The following is a 26031-nucleotide window of genomic DNA, read 5'->3' as shown; positions in this document are numbered from 1 at the left end:
ATTGCATTGACAAAATTCTAATCCAGATATATAATGTATGTAAAGTGTATCCGATTTATCATTTGCTCTTTTGATTTAAATGTACATTACTGCACGAGGATAAGTGCATCTATTGATAAAACAACATTTACGACATAGACCCAACAGGATTAATATCCTAAAAGCAGGTTCCTGGTATTGACATCGTATAAATATAATTCGAGATTTCTGATAAAAGGTTGAAATTCCTTGAAATTGGATTTGTAAGTCAGTCGAAACAACAGGTCGGTGAACAGCTGTATGGGGGATTCACGTTGCTGCCCATTTCAGGGAACCTTACGCAATAATGTTTCCGAGGTATTACTGCTGGACAGCCACCTTCATCCTGCCTGCACGTCTGTGTCCCGGGTGTCCGGATGACGTGTGCGCTGGTCCCTCTGAAGGTGAAGCCGTGAAGTGCAGCTGAGGCTGACGGCGACACGCTGTGATGTCACTTACCGGATGAACCAGCAGCTGCAGTTGTTTCACGTCAAAACAATCCGGAAGAACGAAATACAGCGTGACGGAACTGTTGTTGTAGCAGAGACGAGGTTAAAGGCTGAACAGATAACATTCAGTGTGTTGGGGTTTTTTTGTAGGCAATGCTAGTGTGTGTTTATAATGCTGCCGAGGAGAAGACGGACATAGCGACACAGGAGAAGAAGGCTGTTCCGAGCTCGGGGCGTCCATGGTATTATATCGTAGCGGTTTCCACGTATTTAAGTGTTGTAGCTCGTCGCAGGCTGGTTCAAAGTCATCATGGGCAATGGAATGAATAAGGTAGCGTTTTGGGTTTATTACCATTTTATTATTTTTGTTGTTACCGGTGGCTGTTTTGTGTTAAAACTCTACAATGTTGAAGCAGGTTAGGTGCGTGTATCTCCCGAGTAACGTCACATGTTGTGGCTCTGTCCCGCACTGATCAGTGATAAGCAGTGTAAATCAAAAACAGAGGATGCAGGTTGGATATGAGAGCAGAGTCTAAAAGTTCTCCCCGAGAAGGTTCCAGCGTGTAAACAGCTACACAAGCTGCCCTTTGGGTCGAGACCCGATGACATTTAAACGCATGTTACGTTTCGTGTTGGATTAACAACCATGAAGTGTATTTGTCTCTAGATTTTTTTAAAATGGTAAATGCAAGTGATTATCCTCCACATCTCACTTAGGCAAGCTGGGTCAGGAGATCAGAACTGGAAGGACTGGTTTTTATTATCACCAAACACCATGCATGCTTGCACACTGCTCAAGTGCCCAAAAGCAAGGCACTGAATCCATGTCAGGGCTGTTGACTGACCTCTGACCTTCTGAGGACCTCATGCAACTCTGCTCAGAGGATCAGTCAGTAGATTATTACAACATCATTGTACAACAACAACATCCTTTATACCTCATGTACCGAACGCTTGGATCTGTATGTCCAGTAATTACACCGTCACATCCCTATTTCTTTTTCAAGTGGTGGTGAAAAGTCCAGCGCTCACATGTAAAATGACATTGATGCCCCAGCATACTAGTTCTTCAAGGTAAAGTTCAAAATACTTTTTAATAACACACATTCACACCTTGATTTAGGACTGGGGGAATCAGTTGAGGGAGGCCCTCATTCATTCACATCAAGCGGACAGACAAACAGCTAACCACATTCAAATGTTTAAGAAATGGATTGACCTGAAAGCCAGGGTCACTAAAGTGAGACTGGTAGATTTTAATTTAGTCTTAAAAAGACCTTGCAGATAAATTGTTCATCTGAATTTCCATATTAATCACCACATCAGTTTGGTGGTGTTATTCATACATTTTACTGGTGTGTATCCAACATGTAATTATCGTGAAACGACTGCTGCTTCGTTGTACTGCAACCAGAGTTGTGCAGTAATGCTCTATGGCTGTCATCCATCACTTGGTCCTGATAATCACGCATCGTTGCTTCAGGCCATGTATGGCTGCAGGGAATGTTTCCTTTGCTGGTCCTTGGTTCTTAAGCCCTAAGCTTTAAATCCAATCTGGCTCAGCACCGGGACATTTGCTCCTTTTCATGTGAAGTTTTTGAAGCAGGACTGTAATGAATCTCTAACCTGAGTGCGACATGTCTGTGAATGCTGCTTCGCAGGTTGTGGATGGGCTCTATCTCGGCAACATAAGAGGTAAGACGAAGATGATGTGACTTTGATTTGACGTTGTACAGCATAGATGTGTCGGACCAGGCTTTCAGTACCAAAGACAGAAGGCCACCATGATTGGGCATAAATGCATGTAGGAATGAGGGTCAGTGGGGTTTGATACAGTAGAATATCATATCAGTATCATACACTTCAAAATTAGTGTTTTTAACAAGTTGCTTTAAATCATTGTAGTTTTAATGTAGCAATATTTTACAATACAGACAGAAAACCTTTTATCTTATGTTTGTCAGTTTAAGTGCTGTGTCTTATACCGTACAACATAAGGCTTTAGTCAAAAGTGTCACTTTGTGTTGAACAGCGGGGGAGAAATAAGGGCTGAGATTAGAAAAAAATCATTTTAAATGGTCTTCAACATATAGTATGTGATTTTTGGGTGACGTAATGAGGGGATCATAAGAGGTCAGAGTAGATGATTATGACAGGAAAAAAATGTAATAATGGGGCATCAAAATTCATTTAATCTCATTTGTTATTTAACACTGCTTGGTGCAAGCTATCTTTTAGCATTTAGCATACATTTTAACTAATTATGCTCATAAAAAAGTGTCCCCAGTGTAAATTACCTCTATGGTTTTCATTGTCACACATCGAATTTTGTAGCTGAGAATTGCTCTGCGGTCAAATGTTGATTTCACAATAAAAGCTGCTGTTGACAAAAGACAATTAAAAATCTACAACCCCTGATTCCAAAAATGTTGGGACGCTGTGTAAACCAGATTGTAATGATTTGGAAACAAACAGTTCTTACTGACAAAGGTTTTACAAAGTGTGTTTCACAAAGTGGTGACCCTGCCATCTCCATGTTGGGAGCGAAGCCTTTTGAGGATGATGCTGTCACCTGTTATCAGTTAAGCTGTTTGCCTGTAAAATAAAAAAAAAGGTGTTTTTTGAGTATTCGGATTCACACTCTTCCATTCTTCTGTTGCCCCTTTTGCAACGTGTTTGAAACACGTTGCTGAGATCAAAGTCTTAATGAATATGTCTGCAAAAAAACAATGACATTTATGAGGTAAAACATTAAATATTTTGTCATTGCAATGTTTTTAATTGATTATATGTCAAAAACAATAAGCAAATCATCACATTCTGTTTCATTAATGTTCCACATATTGTCCCCAACTCTTCTAAAATTGAGGTTGTAGAACGTGTTGCTTCACATAAAATGAGAGTCAACAGTAATAACTGTGTCACTCCTTGGACTTGAACAACCTCCTCAAAGTTAATGTGGCATCTGCAGCGTTCTAACTTTAGCTGCTGCTGCTAAGGCACCGCACGATGGCAGAAGAATAAATGGCTAAAATTAGTACAAGTGACAGGAGCCAGTGACCACAGGCCTAACTGTACAGAGTGATGTTGCAGCGGGACAGTAAACAGGTCACAGACATGCCTTACGTTATAAGATGTCAGCGTTGTCGGTGCGAAATGTGTTCACAAGACTCCTTTGACATATATACTCCTCTCTTTCTTTATCTCAGATGCAGAAAACAAAGAAAGCCTGTCTAAGAATGGCATCACCCACATCCTGTCTGTGTACAACAATGCTAAGCCCGTGTTTGAGGTTAGTGGAAAAATCCATGTTTGCTGGGTGGAACTGTTTCTACTTCCTGTGGAGATGTTGCATGGAAAGTTTGGGCATGATTGTGCATATACATATTATTATAATGTGATGTGTCCCGTCAGCCAGCTGGGGGTGGTGATGAGTTACGGTTGGAGAAAGACAGAGAGAGGGTTGTGCCCTAGATGGACAGTCCGTGTGTGTGTGTGTGTGTGTGCGATTGTGTGTGTGTGTGTGTGTGCGTGTGTGTGCGTGTGTGTGTGTGTGTGTGTGTGTGTGCTATCTATAGTCAACATACAGATATAGCATGCATGGATTTTATATTTCAGTTGTTACACAGTTTCTTCATGTTTGTTTTACAGGACATGACGTACCTTTGTATTCATGCAGCTGATGCTTCCAGCCAGAACCTGTGAGTAAAAACACACACACACACACGCGCACACACACACGCACACACACACACAGACACTCAGACACTCAAACACAGACAACCCGATGTATTTCTGGTGCTTTTGTCACAGGTTTTAAAGACGGTGTCCTTGGCAGTGTGAATTTCTTAAGCAGTCTTAATCACTGATGATTCATCCAGTATTATTTCAACATTGTTACCCTCCAGATTGTGTTACCAGGGTGTGACGGCCTGATGCAAGCTGTTTCAAAGAATATCCGAAAATCCTTTAATTGTTTTTAGTTTTTTTTTTCAAATTGTTCTTCAAAATTTGTATTCACAACTCCTGCTGGAGGTTTTTCAGACACTGACTACAAACAAGAATTTGTACTGTGAGTGCAGTAGAGGGCAAAGTGACCCGTAGCTCAGTTAAATAATTCATCAATTATGTCATCCCATGCCCTGTAGATACGTCACCTAAAGTAGACCATGCAGTATTAAAGATTAAAGTTATTCTGTAATGCTTCCAAAGATTGAGTGCTAACAACACTTTTTTAATTTCTGTGGTTGTCTGTGTGTGTGTGTGATAGAGAGAGGGAGAGAGAGAGGCAGAGAAGAAGCGTGATTGTTCATCAGGAGGGAGACTCTGTGTTGAAAGAGACATGAGCTGTCCCTCCGCCCTTTCAGCAGTCGCTAACACAACGCATTAGTCACGGCATGATGTGTTTGTTTCTATGTAGAGTCTTTGACCTCATGCAACACTAGCCGCTGTGATTCTGGATGAAACGCTCGACACAGGCAGAGGGCACATCGTAAAGCCATCAAACATGGCGTGCTGATTGAGCAGCAGTGCAAAAGAGCAGTCCAATGTCTTGTGACCCCTGCAGACGACCCACCTTGACGTCAGTATTGGCGAGGGTGAGGGATTATGTGGTTCTTTTGGCACTGGTGCCCTCTGCTGGTTGGTCGGGGATCCTGCACAGAAGTAAGGAGTTGCATAAATCCCCAGTGCATTTTGCCATCCATGTGAAGTTCCCTGCTAACAGGGGCAACAACTCTTTCTTCACCATCCACACGTCAACAGCAGAGTCTATAATGACAAAGGGACTGTACACCGAGGGAAACCGTCATGATTAAATGTGTAAAGAGGCGTAAAATTCAGAGGGAAAATTTTGATGTGCGATGAGTAATTGATTTATTGACAACATAGTACACAGAGATTTGACACAATGCCTGATTGAACGAAGGCTAAACACTGGTTCTTTGTGTCAACAGGGTTTAAGGTTATGCACTAGTACAAAACACCTCATAAAATGTCCTGATTCAAAGGCCTGTCCACTATGTCAAGTGTGTAAATGTGACACTGTGAAAAGAAAGAAAGAAAGAAAGAAAGAAAGAAAGGAAGAAAGAGACAGACTGTATGCTGGTGAGAATTGCAGTCTAGTGTTTGTTGGATGTTGCTGATTGAGTCGGGTTGGAGGTGTCTGACCTCCACTGTCGCAATCAAGTGTCCCTCCCTCAGGCAGGCAGAGGAAGGAAACCTCAGTGTGACATCTGGCTGTTGGCCTCGACCACCCAGGCCTTTAATAAACCCCCTCTGTCACAATCACTGGTCTGACTGATGGGAGTGGTGAGGCCAACTGACTCCTCAGCATGCTCAGGGAGCCCCTATGGTCAGGTCTGATGGCCCCTCCCCCTGTGTATGGTCTACAGCAGAGACCATCTCTCACGTAGGCTCTGGCTTTTTCATTTGTGGAGCAACTGTAGCGGTTTGGAACTGTGTGTGAAAAAACGTAAACTTCCTTTAAGCTCTTGGAATGGATGTCAGGGATTTAGGTTCATTCGCACAGCCCTAAATCACAGTTACTTTCTCAGCGGAGTTCATCATTAACCTTGTGAAAGAAAATACGGAAGAAGAGGATAATTAAGATTTAATGACAGCCAACCTCTTTAGAGAACAAGGACAAACTCTCACAGAAGCTTATTAGATAAAACACAATTTCTATGATTGCCTTTTTGGCAGGTATTACAATGGCACTTTGATTCACAGTCGGAAGAATTCCTCATTTTTGCATCACAGTCATCACAAAAATCATGATGATGTGACACTCGTCGGGGTGCTGTTTGCTGTTTTGTCCCACAGTTTCATTCTAACAAAGAACTGCAGGTACTGTAATTTGGATACTGGACTAACTAACCATCAGGGTTGTGAGGGTTACTTTGAAAATGTGTTTTTGATAAAGTTAATAATAAAAATGCAATATATAACGCATTAGTAGTCACCTTCATTTTAAAGTAATATATTGCATTACAATGTTCTGCGTAGAGTAACACATTTACACAACTTGTGAGTTTCTTTTAAAAAAAAAACAACGTGTTATTGAACAATTAAATAGCTGAGATCATTTTAAATAAATGAATGGCCTTGGACGCAGTGAAGAGCAGGCAGTCTAAGTCTAATATATAATGAGATAGGAATAAATATTCTTCATTGTAGGCTCGGTTATATGAGACACAATAGACCTATACCTTCTCTAATGTCGCCTATAATGACAGGACATGACAAAAATCTCTTTGTATAGCTTTTTATTTTAGTCCACAGAACAAGGAATTCATGGGCATGTTTGATTCAAGAATGTAAATGAAAGTGCGCTCTGAGGATTAGTCTACATCATGAGTCCTATGAAATACTGGACATTTCAGTAACACAGAGACTTAACAAAGCACCTATAGGCTTGGCTATATTAAACACACGCAGGGCCTTTATTTACATGGTCATGTTGGTGTGAATAGATTAGAAAATAAATAAAAACTAAACGCTTCACTTTGGTAGGTAACGAGGATCTTAACGCATTATGTGACATAACTGTAGTAATATATTGCAGTAAGTTACTTAATCCAAGTATCACAGTATTAAACGAATGTAACTTGATAAATTTCCGCTACTTTTTTATCACCTCAATACCAAATATATGACTTTTATGGGTGGTTAGTTTTTCTGTCTCATTTTCTGGAACTTTGACGCCATACAGTTACCCATATTTTGTATCCTAATCAATTGAATTCTTTTACTCCCCAAGCGTGATAGCTATACTGCAATTTTGATAACATTATTAGACATTTTTCAGCCATAATTTCTATTAATTGCTTAAATGCACATGTACATGTTTGGTATTCCCCTTGTTTGTGAACAGTCTCTTAACTATGCTATGGTTTTAATGCACAGTGTGCACTGACCATGAAGGTGTCAACTCGTTTGCATCAGACATTTCCAAAATGAGACTCTTGTGCGAGGAGTCGGCATGTAGCGTAGAGTAGCTCCACAGTTTATTTTTTGTTTCATTATTAATCTCTGGATTCAGCTAGTTCAAACCTCAAATGTCACAAGGTAATTTTCTGCATATTAAACAAGATGGCCGGAAACCTCTGTGCTAGGAAGTGCTGAGGAGAGGAGTTTTTTTGTTTCTTTTTTGTTTTTTTTTTGTTTGAAGAGGAGTTTGGATCTCAGGAAGAAGGAAAAAAGAAAACTGGCAGTCAATCTATTTTAGCCCCGGTCTGTTATCCTGTCTGCTATTGAGTAACCAGCATCTGCTCCTCAGGAGACGCTGCTATCAGCCACGCACTTCTTGATTATGCAAAAACACCATCAGTGTTTCCTGACAGTGACCAAGTAGGATATTTGGGGAGCAGTTGCTCTGCATTGTGCTGCTTGGTGTTCATTACTGTTTCAGAGAAGACTCACAGTCTTTGGATTTCTGTGTCTGATTATAATTAGCAGCCGTTTCTCTCATTTGTGTCTTTGGTGTTTTGAAGTTTAGGAGCCATAGAGTATAAATTGTGTTCTTAATGTTAAAGTTACTTTTAGTTTGGAGGGCACAAACTTGAATGGTCCAGGTTATTTGCAGTACTCAAGTAATGTGCAATTTTGAGGTACTTTTACTTTGCTTGAGTTTTTCCACTGTCTGCTACTTTATACTTTATACTCTGCATTTAGTTGTAAATATTGTGCTTACTTTACTCCATGACATTTGTTTGATGGCTTCACCTACTGGTTTCTTTGCAGATTAAGTTTAATAAAACAAAATGGAATCAATAAATAAATCATGATGTAACAATAGAGGAATTATTGATTCCAGAGGGAACATTCGCAAGCTGCCCTCCGGATAAACTATTTCTGCAACTGATGTAATTTTGCAGATAGACAAAAAGGGGCTGAGTTACTTCCCTTGTCTGTCCCTGCTGTCTGTACTCTGGTCTACCACAGACTCCCTGTGTTAGCAGACCGGACCTTTATGTCACATGACACCAAATTGGAACAGTTCAAAGAAAATCACTGCTACTTGACATGTCTGTTACTTGGAACTGACTAAAACCCACCATCAAAACTACCTCCCAGATGGATTTCTTGCTGTAATTGAGAGTAAACTGCAGTTTCTACAGTCAAAATCAGAATTGGATCAGGTAACAGAGTTTCAGCAACATATTTGAAACACAAAGTTAGGGCCTCGACACAGGAGTTTCAGTTCAAGGTGTACTTTCTCATATCCTATAATGCCTAACCTATTTTAAGGCTTTACCTCTCCACCTCTGAAAGCAAGCCAGTTTTTGGTTTTGATGAGCAACACTACCAATTCCTGATTCAAACTCTTCTTTCTGAATTTTAAACTGCGCACAAGAGTAAAAGTAGTTGTGTTGGACTTTCAAAGTAATCAGTGATGTATTAAGTTTGTTTTTTGTCTTTACAGATTACAACATTTTAAAGAGTGCATCAGCTTCATCCATGAATGTCGCCTGAATGGTGGCTCTTGTCTCGTTCACTGGTAGGTTTTTATGTGTAAAGGTTTCACCAGCTCCTTCTGGGAGAGTCTTAACTTGTTGAATGTGGATGTACGCCTATGTTTTTCCTTTTTTTTTCCTTTCCTTAAGTGTTTTATATAGAATCTGCACCAACTGAGGCTCCTTTCTCCCACAGAAAACACTGCTCCATAAAATGCCTCATCAGAAGCCCTGCCTTAAATTCCGTGACTTACTGTCATCACAATATGACACCACATAATTTCTGCCTAGCAGCTAGTTTGGAACCTAAGAATTGATTTCGCACAGCTCGTCTGTTGTTAGCAGTGCTGGGTCAGGCATGTTTGAGCCGACCAATCAGAGCAGACTGGACAGTATGAGGAAATCGATGTTTCTTGAGCATGAAAGCATGTAAATCTATTCTACTAGTAACCCAAAATTAAATTATGATCCTGAAAATGAGCATTGTATGACCTTTTTAAGGGGCAGAACCCCCAAAAAAGCCAGAGATGAACAAATCAGCAATCGATTTTGAACATTATATTTTTCCTAGATAGCACCTGAGGGCATCATTTGAATTGTTTGTTATTTGCCTATTACCAGTAAGAAATAAGGTGTTAAACATCCAGTTGCTTTCCTTTGCTGCAGCCTTGCAGGTGTGTCTCGCAGCACCACCATGGTGGTGGCCTACCTGATGACTGTCACCCACTACAACTGGGAGGAGTGTCTGACCGCAGTCAAGGCTGTGCGCTCCTTCGTCGGCCCAAACTACGGCTTCCAGCAGCAGCTGCAGGAGTACCAGACAACACAAGTCTCAGAGGTAAACACATGAAGGAACACAGTCATCATGAATGCAAACACATTTGACCAACAGCCAGCATCCAGTCACTCTTTAGACTTTGCAGGGATGCTGTCTGTAGTCAAAATAGATTTTAAGTTGCAATCTTTACAATTTATAATGTAATCTATTATTAGCTGTTTCCTCACTAGCAGCAGCACTGAGATATAAATATAAAGGTTGTGTACTGTTGATGGTAATTCAAGCCCACTCAGACCTGCTCAGGAACTCACAGGATATGATGCACATAAAAATCACACTGCATGCAGGCGGTGGTTAAGCAGTCAGCCGTTTACTGTGGCGGTCTTGTTGTCATGGAACACGATACAACCGAAAGTTGCGGTGGTCTTTTTCCCCACAGGAATATTTCTGTGTAATGTATTCATAATTGTTTATATATTAGTCAAACCCGCAGAGGCTAATAAACGACCATGACTTTTTTAATTGTCAACCATCAACATTTACAGAAGCCAAGTGCTTCTGGAATCAGATAATTGTGATCAACATTTTTTGTGCCATTTTGTGCCATAATGACTTAACAACTAGATTAATGAATATTTTATTTATTAAAAGATTTGTCCACAGTGAATCTCATTAGCTGCAGCCCTACTAAAATGCTCCTCCTGTATGAAAATGTATAAAAAACCGTAGATCATACATACATTCATACACTGATTGTGGTGGCTGCTATGCAAGGTGCTATCCAGCACATCAGGAGCAGGTTGGGGTTCAGTATCTTGTCCAAGGACACCTCGACATGCAGACCATGGGAATTGAACCAGCGACCTTCCAATAACAAGCTCTACCCCTGAGCCGCTTTATAAATATTATGTAGTATAGTTATGAATCATTGTCTTTAACATAATAACAAAGATTTAGGAATCTTACTTAATTTGGGTGAAGTCCATATTATTCATTTAACGTTGAATATCAACAATATATACATAAGTATATAGTTTCTATATAAATATATTTATACTGTTTAAATGCAAAGCGTGACTTCTCACCTGCAGATATAGGGAACTCAGTAAATGTAATAGCATTGTGAGGATCTGTTCAGTGGATTTATGTTATTGGATTGATGAGGAATTATTTATGGCACATCATCCATCCAATAATAATCCATGGTACTCAGTTTTATTTTGTCTTCTTTCACTTTGAAGAAAGACTACGCACAATATAAGTAAGTAAGAAATATAAGTTCAAATGTCTTTTTTCTTCACATGTAGAGATACTGTTGAGCAATGAACCTGAGGACTTATGACAGCTGCACCTACTTAAAATAACATACACATAATAAAAATACTGGCCAAGCCTTTAAAGCGTGTTATTCATATTTTGACATTTTTTGAGAGTAAGGGAAATTTCTATTTGCATTTTTAGTTTACTATTGGCAGGATGTGATTATATATGAAAACACTGAAGGTAGCTGTTCCCACGCTCTACCTTTTCGCAGCATTTCATTTACTTGAAGTGTGAGACTAAATGCCAATGAACTGACCCAGCCAGTGAGTAGAGAAGGGGAACTGCAGGGGGTTTGCTGGGATTGCATTAGCTTGGTACTGCTCATCACGTGTTGAGCATTACTGTCAGCATTTTGCAACATATCAAGACTGAAAAAAATGTGCTCATTGTTTGTTGCTATTGCACTGATTTCGAGGATTTTAGGGGAAATGGGATTTCTGTGTTTCTACCTTTCCCACGTCGGCCTCATATAGAGAGTGAGGAATCCTTCAGATAACAGTGTAGTTTGATCAGTAGGGCAGCGGTAAAAATACTGTTTAGTGGCACAGCTACACATTCACGAGGCATGAAGTGAAATAAATATCCTATGACTGTCTTATGCAAAGGTTAGTGAAAAAACCCCCTCTTCTTTGTCGTGAAAGTCAAAAACAAAGAAGGGTATGTAAACAGGCTCCCAGGATCCTCTTTCTAGAGAGTTAAAAGACTGATGAGGACCATGTTATTATTGCTGCTCGCATTGAATATATTGTATTGAACCTAATAAATGTTGTGTTGTTTTCAGAGTGCGAAAAGATTAAATTGTATTGTCATCAGGGCATGAACATGCAAGATAACAACACAGCAAGACTACACGAAACACTGTGAATAAGATAAATGATTTTATCTACACTATGCATTTATACCCTGCACCCTGCCCTATGAGATGGAGCAACTGGGTACACTGATCATGCATTCACACCATTTAGTCGATCAGATGAAGCCCCAGCTAGCTGTCAAGTGTCAGTGATGGTGTTGCGAACTGGTAAAGGAGAGCGGAGCTAATACAGGCGCTTCAGTATTTGTTTATTTATCGCAAGTCATGTCATCTTCGCAAGATTGAACAATGTTATCGCACATTGCAGATTTTTCCTCGTATTGTAGAGACCCAGCGCTGTGGCATTTAGAAGCCATCTCCTTATGACTTTGATACAGGTTTCATTTTCTTTTTCAAGATGACACGGTGCCACTAATCAGAATCTTGCACAACAGCTCATATCAGGCTCTTTATTGTTGTGTTATCTTTATACTGAGTCTTTTATTCTTTATTCATTTTTACAGCTGTGTTTGATGTTATGAGTCAGTGCCCTGCTGTTTGAGTTGGGCTGAGGTTAAGTATACTAATTTTAGGAAGATGAATGTATTACATGCAGAGTGACTTTCACTTCATTGTATTTCGTAAAGAATAAGGTATTGCACATTAGAGAAATTGCAAATCCTCGTGTTTTTTTTTTTTCGTTTAACCAACACTGAAAATCTTTCCTGGAAAGGAAGGGAAATACACACCAGCCTGCATTCTAGTGACAATAAATACTACTTTATCATTTGACCTGCAACAATTAATTGCAATTCATTAATAGATTAGTCGCCCAAAAGAAAATTAGGTGCCAAGTAGTTTGAGTCTTGAATTTTGCATGGACAAAAGAAGCAATTTAATGAAAAGCATTAGCACTTTTCACACTTTTTATCAATATGTAGACAAAACAATGAATTGACTAGCAGTGAAAATTATTAGAAGATTAATAGATAATGAAAATAATTGTTTGGGCAGCCCGACTTTACAAATAAATTCTACTGCTTTAGTATCTCATTTTTAACCCTTAAAGGAGACAAATCATGCTAATTTTCAGGGTCATAGTTTAATTTTGAGCTACTACAAGAATATGTTTATATGTTTTAAAGCTCAAAAAACACATCAGTCTCCTCTTACTGTCCAGCACTGTATTCCTTCTCTGTCTGAAACACTAGCTGTTTTTATACAGGGCAGCAAGCCGCCAATTTGTCCGTCCTTTTTGCAGCTAGGTCCGCAGTTTTAGACAGAGGGCGGCAAATTGGGGGGTCTGTTTTGGTCCGCCGATTTGCCGCCTCGGAGGGTACACTTATTTCTGCCTCGACTGCTATCTAAATCCGAGGTGTCAATGTGCCGGCTATTGCGCGAGGTGGGCGGTGGTCTCAATGACCGGCATTGTTGTGCGATCCACAGCCGAGGAGTTTTAAAACCAGGAAACATCCAGGAGATGCTAGCGTCTCCTCGGTCTCTGTAGCTGTTTGGTTGCTGCCGCTTGTTATTGCAGCGGCAAGCTACTCACAGTCGCTACTTTCAAATTAAAAGCCCCACGCTAAGAACCCAGTTCTAAACTCCAATGGGGTGCAATGTAAAGCTCTTATTTTGAAGACAAATTTGTTGTCACTGTTCACTGCCCAACTTCATGCTTCAAGTCACATCACATTGCCGCCCATAACTTGGAGCAAATGTGCCGCCTTTTCTATCTAAAAAGGGATCTTGTCTTAGCTTCTGTCTCTTTAAGGCCCACCCCTTCAGAATACCCAGTCTGCTCTGATTGGTCAGCTCACACATGCCTGACCCAGCACCGTTAACAGAGCAGCTGTGGTAAATCAATTCTTATGTTCCAAACTAGTTGCTACAGTAGAAGAATGGAGCAGATCCACATGAAGGTTAATAGATCTGTTAAATCTTTTGGACCGACTTTGTACACATGAATATTAGACAGGCTTCTAGTTTTATATGGTTGTGGTTAACATAGTATATTAAAATACTTTATAATACAAGAAGAATCACAACATGAAGCTTCCAATAAACACTAGGTATTATACTGTGGTGCTATTAACAGGACATGTCCCATCATATCTTCTTGTCATGAGGGATAGCAGGTCCAAGCTTCTACGTTTAGGCCATGCTTATGTTTATCTCCAATGAATTTCCAGGACTAGAGATATACAGTAACTTGGAAAATGGAGGTGTGGGAGGAGTAAGGGGAAATCCCGACTCTCATGGAGTGTGTTAGCAAGAATGTCTGGAGGGAGCCAGCTGTTCCTGAGAAGTATTTCATCACAGACAGTCTGTACCGCCCCCTTCTCCTGTCTGTGAAGTCTCTCTTCCAACTAAAACTTCAACTCTGATCAAGTGTTAATTCAGAGCTTGCAAAGGCCAACATATGTGACTTCATGGCCGATTAAATCATTTAAACACTAAGAGGAGACAAGCAGCTGCAAAGAAAACAGATCAACATCACTCAGTGGAGTGTAATGTAATTTGAACTAGTGATAATGACATACGGTAAGCCATGTTTTTAATCTCTTTTCCCCAGTACCGGGCTTGGTTAAGGTCCAGTTTCCGTCCCAGTCCATTCAATGACCAGGAGCAGGTGGGCACCCTGCTGAGCCAGTACACAGAGCAACAGGAGAGCCAGAGGAGGGGAGCGGATCAGCGCTGGATAAATCAAGGTGTCTCCGCTCTGCCGTCTGACCCTGATGATCCTGAAGGCAGCAGCTGAAGCCGACAGGCCTCAGGTCATACCATTGTCCTGCCCAATGCTGTCTGTAAATGACAGTTGTTACTATTCTGTAGTCAATTCCAAATCAACCCCGGGTTGAATCCACCTGTAAGGCCTTTGTACACCTATCACAAAGCAAGACTGATGTTTTATACTTTTATTTGCACCCCTCTAGTCGTTTTGAAGCGATGGAGGTTGATTTAGAATTGGGCTACAGATCTTCTCCACTACCATTACCGCCCATGCTCCTTTAACAGAGCACAGCCACAACCTGGGTATCGGTGCTCACAGACGCCTTACTCTAAACACCTCAGCACCTTAGCCATGATGAATAAACTAAACGTCCATGTGGACTCCTCGCACCTGCAATGTTCAGCTCGGTAGCCTTAAAGAAATTACTAATTAATGCGGTCTCAAAGGAACATTTTGTCTTAAATCTTACAACCAGTTTGATGCCAGTTGTTCTGATGAGTACCAGTTTGTAGTCCAGTCCTGGCTCTTAATTGTGAACTCTTTGATTAACACTGCCATACATCTTATAGAAATCAAAGATTACTACTTGCTTGTCCAAATGTGCAAACGCTACTGACATTAAAATACTCAATAACCAAACAATAGTCAATATATTGTCAAGAGTCGTTAGTAAACAAGCTAGCCACTTACAGATGTTATAACAACAATAAATATATCACAGCTTTTGTTTACACCCATTTAATCAATTCTTTTAATTTTATCCACCTGTAGGAACTGACCATGTAAATGAAAAAGTTGAGAAAACTCAATAATTCAAGGTAACTGTCTTCACTAAATTAGTTAAATGAGTTTCAAATCAAACTCAAATAAACTGAAAAATGTTATTTTTGCCCACATTTAATCTTTTATTGAAATTAAATTGTTGCAATTAAAAATGTTGACTCATTAACCATTTTTTACTAATGAGTTTTCTCATCAGTTTTTGGAAACCTTTAGAAACAACATTTGTTGTTGTTCAGTATTTTTTTTTTTTCGAAGAAGAGAAGTAAATTATCTCATCAACAGAGTTGGCAGAAATGTTTTTTTTTTATCTCAAAACTTAAGAGTTTAATATTGATTTTAACTCAAAGATTTTGTAAAGACATGGATTACGAGTTTACAACTTTTTCTGTTGACTCTGTCAGTTCCCTGCCAACCAAACTGTTGCTGCATTATCTCTTATCAGGCCAACCCCCCTCTATAGTTTGCCCACCATCAACTACTGTGAGATAAGCTGGGGGAAGGGTATGCTTGTAAACTAGGCTGCTTCACTTGGCTACTAAGATAAAGTGACTATTTAAGTGCGCGCAGCAAGGAGTAACATATCAAGTGTGTTTCAAAATTGGGCAAAATGTTCCTTTAAGTAATCCCTTTAAGCTACATATAGTATGGCTGAGTAAAAACTACACACGAAGGATCCCTGCAGTCCAGTTGCTTAAGTCTTCCTGATTTCACTGAAGCTCTGATTTTGTCTTTTTAATGTGCTGATTTTTACGTAAGCTGTGTTTAAAGAATCGTGGGTACAGTTGATTGTATTAATTGCATATTTATGGTGTTTTTTTGTTTGTGTTTTGTAATAAAATGCAGTGACTGGCAAAAAAATAATGGAAATACTAATAAATCTGCACTATCAACACCATGGTGTGTGTGTGTGTCTGTGTGTAAAGTAACGAGAAAGATACGCAGCTCACCTTTTAATCAGCTGCTCATCTCATGAATTAGCTCATGAGTAAAACCCAGAACAGAGATTTCTTGGTTTTACTCAGCAGATAACCTGGTAAAACCGCTTTACAGTGCAAGTCCCAGAGTGAGCAGGTTTCTTAAAATAGGCAGAAAGTGGTATGTTTGTAAAAGAAACAGGATGGTGTTTATGAAGTTTTCATAAAGTGTAAATAATAAAGTGTTTTTTGTCAGATTTCAGGAGGTTTTTTTTCTTATAGCTCAGTTGTCTGAACGTGTCTTTTTATGTCACTAGAAATCAAAATGTTGACAAAGAAAATGTGAGAAATTGTCATTGTCATGAGACAGCGATTATAGATTGAGATTATTTTATCACAACCATCAGTAAGACACTTAATTTTACACTCTGTACAACATATATATAAGACTTCACAGGAAGAATCATCTCAGGATATGAAGATCAAACTGTACAAGTAAAGTTAAAAAAGATAATTTTAATTTAAAGGTACTTGTTGGTGCTGCTGTGTGTCAGGCAAAGATTACTACAACAGTGTATTTGAACAGCTGACAGAAGTGCAATTTATATATATATATATATATATATATATATATATAAATTCTACTGTAGGCATAAATCAGAATCACAATGGTTAATTTTACCAAGTGCTGAAGTGACAGATTACTGAAAATGATCAGGAATCCTCCATCAAGTTTTTTCACTTTGACATACAAAGAAGAAGTTGTGATTGTTTCCTAAGAATGTGTTTTTGTCGAAGGGGCAGGTGGGGGTCGCAGTAACTTCATTATTATCATTATCTATGTTAGGGCTGTTAAAAAATAAATATTGATATTGTGTTAATAACACACAAATGGTCATATCGTCTGAGTAGCGTAGAAGTTCGGCCTTGTGCGTCTTTTGTTGATGGGTTCATCTGGTAGCATTTTCCCTGCTTTTGAGTTAGTTGACAGTAAAACTTTCTTTAGTAATAGATTACAGTCTCTCTTGGCACCTCCCCACACTTTTATATTAATGGTTATTCACTTGCCATAAAAGAGACAAAACACAGTAAACAAAGTTAGGATAAATTTGATTTCAAGCATTTTTTTTTTCTCTGATATTTCTACAGATGTCGCGATAAAACCCTGACCGTGAATTCATTTCCCTAAGACAATCCTGCTCACATCACAGCAGCCCTCATCATTGTGCTGCATATGTATCTCCAGTACATAATTTGCATGGTGTTACATGCGCCTATTTTAACCGTGCACCTTGCACCTTGCCCTGCTATGTGTGAATGGTCACATGTGGGCATGCTGAGACAGGCTGAGAGGCGGCGTTCACCCTGTAAATACAAACAGAAAGCGTGAATGCTGAAACTTACTGGAAATCAAAGCAACAAGAAATGCTGGAAGGAAATTCTTCTCGAATATCTGACAGCGAATCTTCTTCATATCGAGTGATCTCTTGATCGACTTATCGTTTAAGCTCGACATCAATCTCAACAGAATAACACAGGACTGTTGTGACTTCATGCTCTGTCAAAGCAGAAGATTAACATGACATACTATACATATATATATATATATATATATATATATATATATATATATATATATATATATATATAAAATGTGATAACAATGAAGATGGTGGATAGAACCTGTGTTTACCGTAACTTGACTCAGAATCCACTTTTGGTCCTCATATCAGGTATTATCTAAAACATCTTTATTATGATGATGATGATGATGATGACTGTCACATGAGGAGAGGATATATCTGGCAGAGGACTCGTTCAAGTGGAATCAATGTACTTCATACAGATAGTAAGTTACAGTACCTGCATGTCCTTCTGAGGTTTCACACCACTTGTGAGTGGGCGTGTGGGCGTAGGGGGGGGAGAGGATATATCACCTTGGTCTTGAGCGCAGAAATCCCCCTCAGCACAAAGTAACTTGTGACTCCGGGTTTATTCAGCGCTCCACGTCTGCTTGTATTTTGGCGTGGGCAGCAGCAACAGCGACTTAACAACCCTCGCTTGTGTCAGGCCATTTCTTGTAAATGCCGACAGTTAGAAGAAAAACACTTCCGGAATGGGACGGGCCCTGCCGGGGCTTCAGCGCGCTCATTGGTCCGACGGAGGCCGCGTAGTCAAAGCATCTGTCAGCTAATTCATTCATAACACGGAGCGACATAAACTTGACAGGCATGTGTCGGGAAAGTCTTGACTAAATCTGACAGTGAGCCATCCATCACCACCTCAGGATACTTTACACAGGGCCGAAAACTCAGCTGCTTACCAGACTGTAAGTGCGCTAACTTTTGATTTCTATTATAAAGGGTAAAAGTTGAGGAATACCTTTTAATACATTAATGAATTATTATAATGTAATAAGTTAGATCAAATAGTAATTACTATTTTTTCGGAATATTTGTTTCACTTTCTTATAGGTTCAAGTGAAGAATCTTAATTAAAAAAAACAACTTTCCTCCATCAAGATGTCGAACACAGGAGGTCGGAGACTGAAGCAGTGGCTGATGGAGCAGATCCAGAGCGGCCAGTACTCTGGACTGCAGTGGGAGGATGAAAGCCGCACTTTGTTTCGAATTCCTTGGAAACACGCAGGGAAACAGGATTACAACCAGGAAATAGACGCATCCATTTTTAAGGTTAGACAGCGCTCTGATTTAGGCTGAATGGAGTTTTGGTTTACGCAGCGCTGCGCGTGAAAACAAAACTGATCGATCCGTCAAGAGTCCGCTTCAGATCCGGTTCTTTTAGAATGATGATTTAGACCTTTAATTGTTTTCAATTTATTTTGCTATGTGTGCTAAATTCACTTTTCTTTATGTCTTTCTTTAGACACTTGAAAAAATAAAATATGTGTACATATATGTGTGTGTATGTATATATATATATGTGTGTGTGTGTGTATATATATATATATATATATGCTTCTTAGAGTTGTCCATCTATAATCCAAAACATAATGATTAGTCTTTCCTCCCCCCCACAGGCCTGGGCTGTGTTTAAAGGCAAGTTTAAGGAGGGGGACAAGGCTGAGCCTGCAACATGGAAGACCAGACTCCGCTGTGCCCTGAATAAAAGCCCAGACTTTGAGGAGGTGACAGAAAGGTCACAGCTGGACATCTCTGAACCCTATAAAGTCTACCGCATCGTACCCGAGGAAGAGCAGAAGAGTGAGTTTGTGTTATTGTGCATTGTTGTATAGTTAAAAAAAAACAAAAACAAAACATGTCCCGAAAGCCAGCACTAATGACTATTAACAAATCTCTGCATCATTTGTATTATAATTCTGGATCTAGAAAAAAGGGTTTGGCAGGAAACTCCTATGTTTGAATCATGAGCAGAGGCATAACATGTTCTTCTTCTACTCTCAGATGGGAAAAGCTCAGTGATGGCCATGGCAGCCACCACCAGCTCTGGTGATATCACTGACATGGACTGCAGCCCTGCAGAACTAGAGGAGCTGATCAAAGAGGTGAGGCTCTCTGTCACACTTCAAACCACAGATTTCCTATCTCGCTGTTGCCCCCCGTCACATCTGCCTCTAGATGCACTTTGCCTTCGCTGTTTTTTTGACACTTTTTTCTGTTTACCACACTTTGCCGTCTCCTCTCACACACTCTGACTTGATCTTCATGACTGCGAAGTGTACAACGTTGCCTTGTTGACAACAGCTTATAATGTTGTCTTGTTGCAGGAGGAAGGCCGCAATATCCAGGCCAGTCCAGAGTACTGGTCGCAGGGCAGCATCAATGGTAAGAGAACTTAAAACACGTACTCGTCTGATTAAATGAAGCTGTTCGCAGCTCCGTCAGTCTTGGTCTCTCCAGTCGTATCTCTGCTTCTTGTCACATTTCTCAGTTAACACCACCCTGTCACTGTGAGATTTTAGCTTGAATGTCTTTAAAAGAAACCACAGTGGAAAAGATTAATGACATGTCCCTGGGACTGTGGTCGCTCAATCGAGGTTATTTGCTTGTCTGTTGAATTCTGCAATGGAAGAATTGACTAACATCCTGTTGAACTTTGCTGACTAAGGCGATTATTTCTTCGCAAGATCGTGTTAGAGAAATGGTATTTCTGATGATGCAGCAAAACAATGACATGACACTGTGGTCTTGTCCACTGCGCTGAAGCCACAACTAAAGCCTAAACTCATCTCTTTCTCTTGTAAATCACAGCTTTCCCACTGCATCAGGACCCTCTGCCATCAGGCACTCTCAGCTCAGGTATGCCTTTATGTTGTCCATGGAAACATAATAACATCGTTTGCGCTTATTCTTCTTCATCCGCAAAGCTCACTAAGTCTTCTCCTCTCCAGCTTTCTCCCATATGATGATCAGTTTCTACTACGGAGGGAAGCTGATTCAGAACACGGTGGTTGATCATTCTGAAGGCTGCCGAATCGCCCCCCAGCAGCCCCTGGGTCGCAGTGCCCTTTACAGTTCAGACAGCATGCAGAGCGTCCACTTCCCCTCTGCCGAGCTCATCGAGTACGATCGCCAGCGCCACGTCACACGCAAGCTCCTGGGCCACCTGGAGAGAGGTGTGCTGGTCCGGGCCAACCAGGAGGGCATCTTCATCAAGAGGCTGTGCCAGAGCCGTGTCTTCTGGATCGGGCTGGGAGAAGTCGGCTCACAATACAACCACATGGCATGCAAACTCGAGAGGGATGCTGTGGTCAAGATCTTTGACACAGGAAGGTTTCTTCATGGTGAGCCTCCATGTTTATTAAATCCAGATCAGACATACATTTATCATCAGTGCTTGAAGAATCATAAATGAGGATGGAGAACTAAACAGTTGTTCACTTGCTCTGTTTGTTCCAGCTCTGCAGCTGTACCAGGAGGGCCAGTTTCCTGCTCCTGATCCCACAGTGACTCTGTGTTTTGGAGAGGAGCTCCACGATCTCAGCAATGCCAAAGGCAAACTGATCATTGTCCAGGTGAGAACAGGCAATGGATTGAGCAACATACACATCATGTTAACTAGGCACAAAAGACACATCACATCAGTTGCCTACTTTATTCGGACCTAAAGACGCATTTCTTTCCGTCTTCTCTCCCCTTGACAGATCAGTGTGCTGCACTGTCAGCAGCTGCTGGAGGCAGTGAACATGCGGCGCTCTCAGCCCTACTGCAACAACTCAACCCTGGAGATGTCTGATAACCTGGCCTCTGACCAGATGGCCCGCATCTACCAGGAATTGTGCAGCTACAGCGGCCCCCAGAGGCAAGCCTGCTACAGGGACAACATGCCCATCACTGCCTGAACTGTGAGCAGTGACACACCTGCCAGCAGCTCCTCAGTGTGAACGTCACACTGAGCATACAACACGTTAGGGACAGCTTCACATTTAGTTTTTACTGTCTGAATTTATTAGAAACCACAGCGGTGATGTTAAGATAAGGAGCAAAACCTTTATGAACCCCTTAGAGGACTATTAAGCTGTAGCTCAATATTCAGATGTCCCTAATGTGTCAGTAATGTTTATATTTTTATACATGCAGCGCTAACACGAACTCTGTCTATTTTCTGCTTCATTATCACTCGAGAGCGTTATCAGCTCAGATAGCATTTCATTTTCCACATAGTGCACACAGCTCAAGTGTTGCAAAGCGGAAATGCTAAAGCTAAAATTCATTCTGGTGTCTTTCTTAACAAATCTTTCTTATACTAAGGACTCGTACTTAAAGCCTAATTGCAGTATGACAACAGTGTGATGTATGAAAACCATTTAGTTCTCAAAACTGAATTTTATTTTGACATGAATCATCTTTTTTTACTCCTGTTTTTTTGCAGTTGAGGTGCGTCATTATGTGATGACCGTTGGGATAAACAGACCAAATGGATATTTTATCAGATATTTTTTTCTGTTTTTTGCCATTATATTACAGATAGGTTTTACTATCAGACTGTTTTATTGAACTTTATTTCAATCATTTTTTGTAAACTGCATTTCTAGTAAAACATTTTTCACTGAACTACAGATGTGCTTTGTCTTTATATTATCGTGTTGTTTTACTTAATGTTGATAGTTGAATTAGACTGATCAGCACAAGTTGGACTTCTAAATCTTACTACTCCAAATAAAGATCATGGCACTATAATTTTGCTCATTCACAAAAATCACATACGGCTTAAATGACTGCCAACAATTTAAAAAGCATGTCATAGCGTTTCAAATCTTTGACTATTTTAGCAGCAATTTCAGCATTTTCATTGATGTTTACAGTCTTAAACCCGCATAATCACAAAGAAACATACATATACATAACATACTGCAACTCTGACGGCGACAAACGTAAATCCGATGTTCGTGGTGGATTACCTGCCTCTGTAACTTGATTATAAAACCCTACTAAAATTACAAACCACCGGTCCATGACGGGTTGTAAAATGTTTTATAATTCTTCGCAGTAGATGTAGCATATTTTCTGTCTGCTTTTTTCAACGCTTGAGAGACTTTATTGCACGCTTCATGGAAGAGCCATTCAGAGCAACAATAAGCATTGTTTTAACGCCTGCGCTCTTACATAAGATAGAACACTCTAGATGCCCTATGTACAATTTCCTCCAAATGCCCTAATAATTTAGTCTCAATTCATTAAAAAATTATCGATAAATATTTAGGATCTTGATCAGAATTTGAAATATAGCTCTTGTGGTCTGAACAACGCTTGGCTGCACAAAACACACATTTCTGTGGGGTTGAAGACGTTGAGGCAAATCTTTAAACAAATCTACAATTTAAGCAGATGCGGAACATTAAAGGTGCACTACGCGACTGTTTTACATGCCTCGATTAGATGTATTTTAAAGACACATGTTTACAAACATTCAAGCAGACCAGGCTTGTGTTTTGAGTTAGGGTGTACGGAAGCGCATTGCATTCAATGGATAAAAAAAAACAGACACTTGTAGAGAAAAGATCTCGTAATTATGAGAAAAGATCTTGTAATTACGAGAAAAGATCTCGTAATTATGAGATGAGGAAAGGTGCGTTGTTGACTGTGGTCAAGCCAGCCGTGGTTCGCGTTGGCTTGGTCAAATCAGCTGCACCGTTTTTTCTAGTGCGCGAATCTAATAACATTTACGGTAATCGTACTGAAGCCGCTCTGAAGAGCTGCTGGAAGTGACTGTGTGGGTCAGACTCCAGTCTCACAGTCAGACCCATGAAGCATACGAGCATAAGGATTTTGACAGAGGACTTACTTAAGTTACACAAGTATTCTAGGGAGAACTTAGTTCAGCAGTATATGAATCTTGGTCTACTTATGGAAAATACATTTTTTAATAACACATAAAATTTGGGCGAAATACCCTAATTCTTTTTCTCTGTTAAGGATTTTGACACAGGATTACTCGAAAAGTACACAGTAAAAGTACTTCATATTATGCATGCAAGTAGTCTAGTTAGTGCTCAGTCCAACAGTTTATGAATCTTGAACTACTTATGGAAACAATGTTTTTTGTTGTTGTTGTTGTTGTTTTTTCTCATGTCGTCCTTTACTTTGAAATCCGGATACCTTCGTGATACCTTCAGTTTATTACCGGGAGTATTTACTGTAAAAGTATGATCTCATAATTATGAGATGTTTTCTCATAATTACGAGATCTTTTCTCGTGAATCTTTTCTCGTAATTACGAGATAAGGGTGCGATGAACACAAAAAAAATAACAGAAGTCCTAGGACTATATGGTGGAAACCATTCCTAACAAAAACTTGCATCGTGCACCTTTAAAATATGACCTGAAACTGCAATGGGCAATGAGGAATTACCCAAGATTCAATTGGTAAAAAAAATGTCATTCATTTTTCATTTTCTAATTTCATTTATTAGGAAAATTATCAAAGGGTCACTCCGGTCTTTTGTCACTACAGTGACAAAAACAAAGTACAACAGAGGGAAATCCTCTTGGAGGCTGCCATTTACCGTGAACACATGCTGATTATTACTTCGATTCAGGAATGATGAAACTACAACAATGTATGAAACTAAAAGAAGGATCTAGGCTACCGAAGATAGGGAAACTCTCCGACAACCACCCCCCCCCTTCATCTCCCTAGTGAGTAAGAGAGAAAGGACGAGGAGAGAGGTGACCAACTGGAGCTGAAATTATTACATTATTCACAATGAGACAATGACATCCCCACTTCTTCCTTTTCTTCTGCTCCTCCCGTGTCTCACACGGTTGGTCATCCAGTGTCATGTCACACGTCAAACTGGTTACATAGCGGCAAACACTGGCAGGGAAGTGTGTAGGATTTAAGCCTAACACACACGCACAGACACAGAAAAGTCAAAGAAACATTTTCAGTTCCCCAAAAAAGAAAACCTGGATCTCAGTGAAAATGGCCTGAATACTGACAGGCGTGATTAAAAGAAGGTCTGTATAAACAAACAACAACAAGAGCAACAAAAAAGCAGCAGTGCGTAAATCAATGCAAAAAGAAAGTTTTTTAAATACAAAAGTAAACACGAAATCACACACAAGGTCCCGTGTGATAAACCTGTTGTATATAAGCAGTGTTGGGTAACTCAGTCAATCAGTTTTTTGATAATGACATGTAAAGTTAGTGACTCACACAGATCACATAGTGAAAGAAGTCATGTGCTCCTCATATGACATCTCTGGATAAAACCTTTTACTTAAATTAGAATATTTAATCAATGGTTGACTGAATAAAAGCGCAGGTGGAATGTTGTGGCCGTGTGTGTGTGTGTGTCTGTGCGCGTGTCTGTACGTGTATGTGTGTGTGTGTGTGTGTGTGCGTCTGTGCCCGTGTGTCTGTGTGTGTGTGGTTTATCTATATGGGGGAGTTCTGTCTAAGTTCCACAGAACAGGAACTTACTTCAAAAACTGTCACAGGAAACTGACTCTACCCTCACCCCTCAAATAGCCTAGAGGCTAGGATTGATTTAATGTACATGAAACACGTACTGTATGTACAGAACGGAATGGTACTTTTAATTTGAATGCTTATAAGTTGGCTGCCTTTGTTGCTAAAGCTTAGGAAAAACATCAGGACGGTTTATGTCTTTAGTGATATTTGTCGTTTATATGTTCCTACTCTGGTTTCTAATAAAAGCCTGTTTGCACCGAGCACACGGCGCAATAATGAAAATCAACCATCGTCATCGTCAATCATCGTAGATACCATACAAGCAGGAATTTAAATACTGTACTCTAGTCCCTTGTACAATGTCCGAGTACAAACGTCAGTACAAGGATCATGGAACCTTTGAACAGGAACTGTTTGATATATTATGCTATTTATTTTATTGCCAAGATTTAAAGGATAAGTTCAGCCAAAAATGAAAATTATTTCATTATCTTCTAACCCCCATGTCGATGAAAAGTCGGGTAAAGTCCAAAAAACATTTCTGGAGCTTTACAGCGAAACAGCATTGCAGCATCTTGCTATAATACTGAGATGGGATCTTGCTGGAAAAAATATAAACTGACTACGTACAGCTCCGTTTTCTTCCGCTTATCAATGCGGGTTGCGGGTGATGTTACTGCTTTTATACCACCTTTTTTCAAGGTGGAGCGGGGGTACTGGGGCCAAATCCAGTGACTCTATGGGCGAAGGCCAGGGTACTCCCTGGATGAGTCGCCAGCTCATCGCAGGGCCCTTACTGATGGCAGTGGCTGCCACGAAGGTGCCAACTGCACATCAGGAGCAGTGTTGGGGTTGGGGTTCAGCATCTTGCTCAAGGATGCTTCGGC

General features: G+C 40.1%; 2 protein-coding genes across 3 annotated transcripts; both read left to right on the top strand.

Annotated features, from left to right (window-relative positions):
• Positions 1-441: 441 nt before the first annotated feature.
• On the top strand, positions 442-16226 carry dusp22a (dual specificity phosphatase 22a). Its single transcript, XM_030415242.1, has 7 exons — positions 442-798; positions 2129-2162; positions 3677-3759; positions 4119-4168; positions 8893-8967; positions 9590-9761; positions 14390-16226. The coding sequence occupies exons 1-7, from the start codon at positions 778-780 to the stop codon at positions 14573-14575; spliced, it is 621 nt and encodes a 206-aa protein (XP_030271102.1). The 5' UTR covers positions 442-777; the 3' UTR covers positions 14576-16226.
• A 2216-nt stretch (positions 16227-18442) lies between these two features.
• irf8 (interferon regulatory factor 8) lies at positions 18443-22277 on the top strand. Of its 2 annotated transcripts, none has more exons than XM_030413351.1 (9): positions 18443-18574; positions 18768-18938; positions 19286-19469; positions 19671-19771; positions 19994-20051; positions 20478-20525; positions 20618-21010; positions 21126-21241; positions 21371-22277. In XM_030413351.1, the coding sequence occupies exons 2-9, from the start codon at positions 18768-18770 to the stop codon at positions 21566-21568; spliced, it is 1269 nt and encodes a 422-aa protein (XP_030269211.1). In that variant the 5' UTR covers positions 18443-18574; the 3' UTR covers positions 21569-22277. The 2 variants fall into 2 exon arrangements, with proteins under 2 accessions (XP_030269211.1, XP_030269210.1); XM_030413350.1 differs by having other exon boundaries at positions 18720-18938.
• The last annotated feature ends 3754 nt before the right edge of the window (positions 22278-26031 follow it).

This window comes from Sparus aurata, chromosome 4, assembly GCF_900880675.1.
Source record: "Sparus aurata chromosome 4, fSpaAur1.1, whole genome shotgun sequence".
NCBI lineage: Eukaryota > Metazoa > Chordata > Actinopteri > Spariformes > Sparidae > Sparus > Sparus aurata.
The sequence above is the reverse complement of the archived record's forward strand: the minus strand, read 5'-3'. Positions and strand labels throughout refer to the sequence as shown.

Coding starts and splice junctions, on each gene's coding strand:
- dusp22a (XM_030415242.1), top strand. CDS start 778: ATGGGCAATGGAATGAATAAG. Junction 799..2,128: donor TGGGCAATGGAATGAATAAG/GTAGCGTTTTGG, acceptor GCTGCTTCGCAG/GTTGTGGATGGGCTCTATCT. Junction 8,968..9,589: donor GGCTCTTGTCTCGTTCACTG/GTAGGTTTTTAT, acceptor CCTTTGCTGCAG/CCTTGCAGGTGTGTCTCGCA.
- irf8 (XM_030413351.1), top strand. CDS start 18,768: ATGTCGAACACAGGAGGTCGGAGACTGAAGCAGTGGCTGATGGAGCAG. Junction 18,939..19,285: donor TAGACGCATCCATTTTTAAG/GTTAGACAGCGC, acceptor TCCCCCCCACAG/GCCTGGGCTGTGTTTAAAGG. Junction 19,772..19,993: donor TAGAGGAGCTGATCAAAGAG/GTGAGGCTCTCT, acceptor GTCTTGTTGCAG/GAGGAAGGCCGCAATATCCA.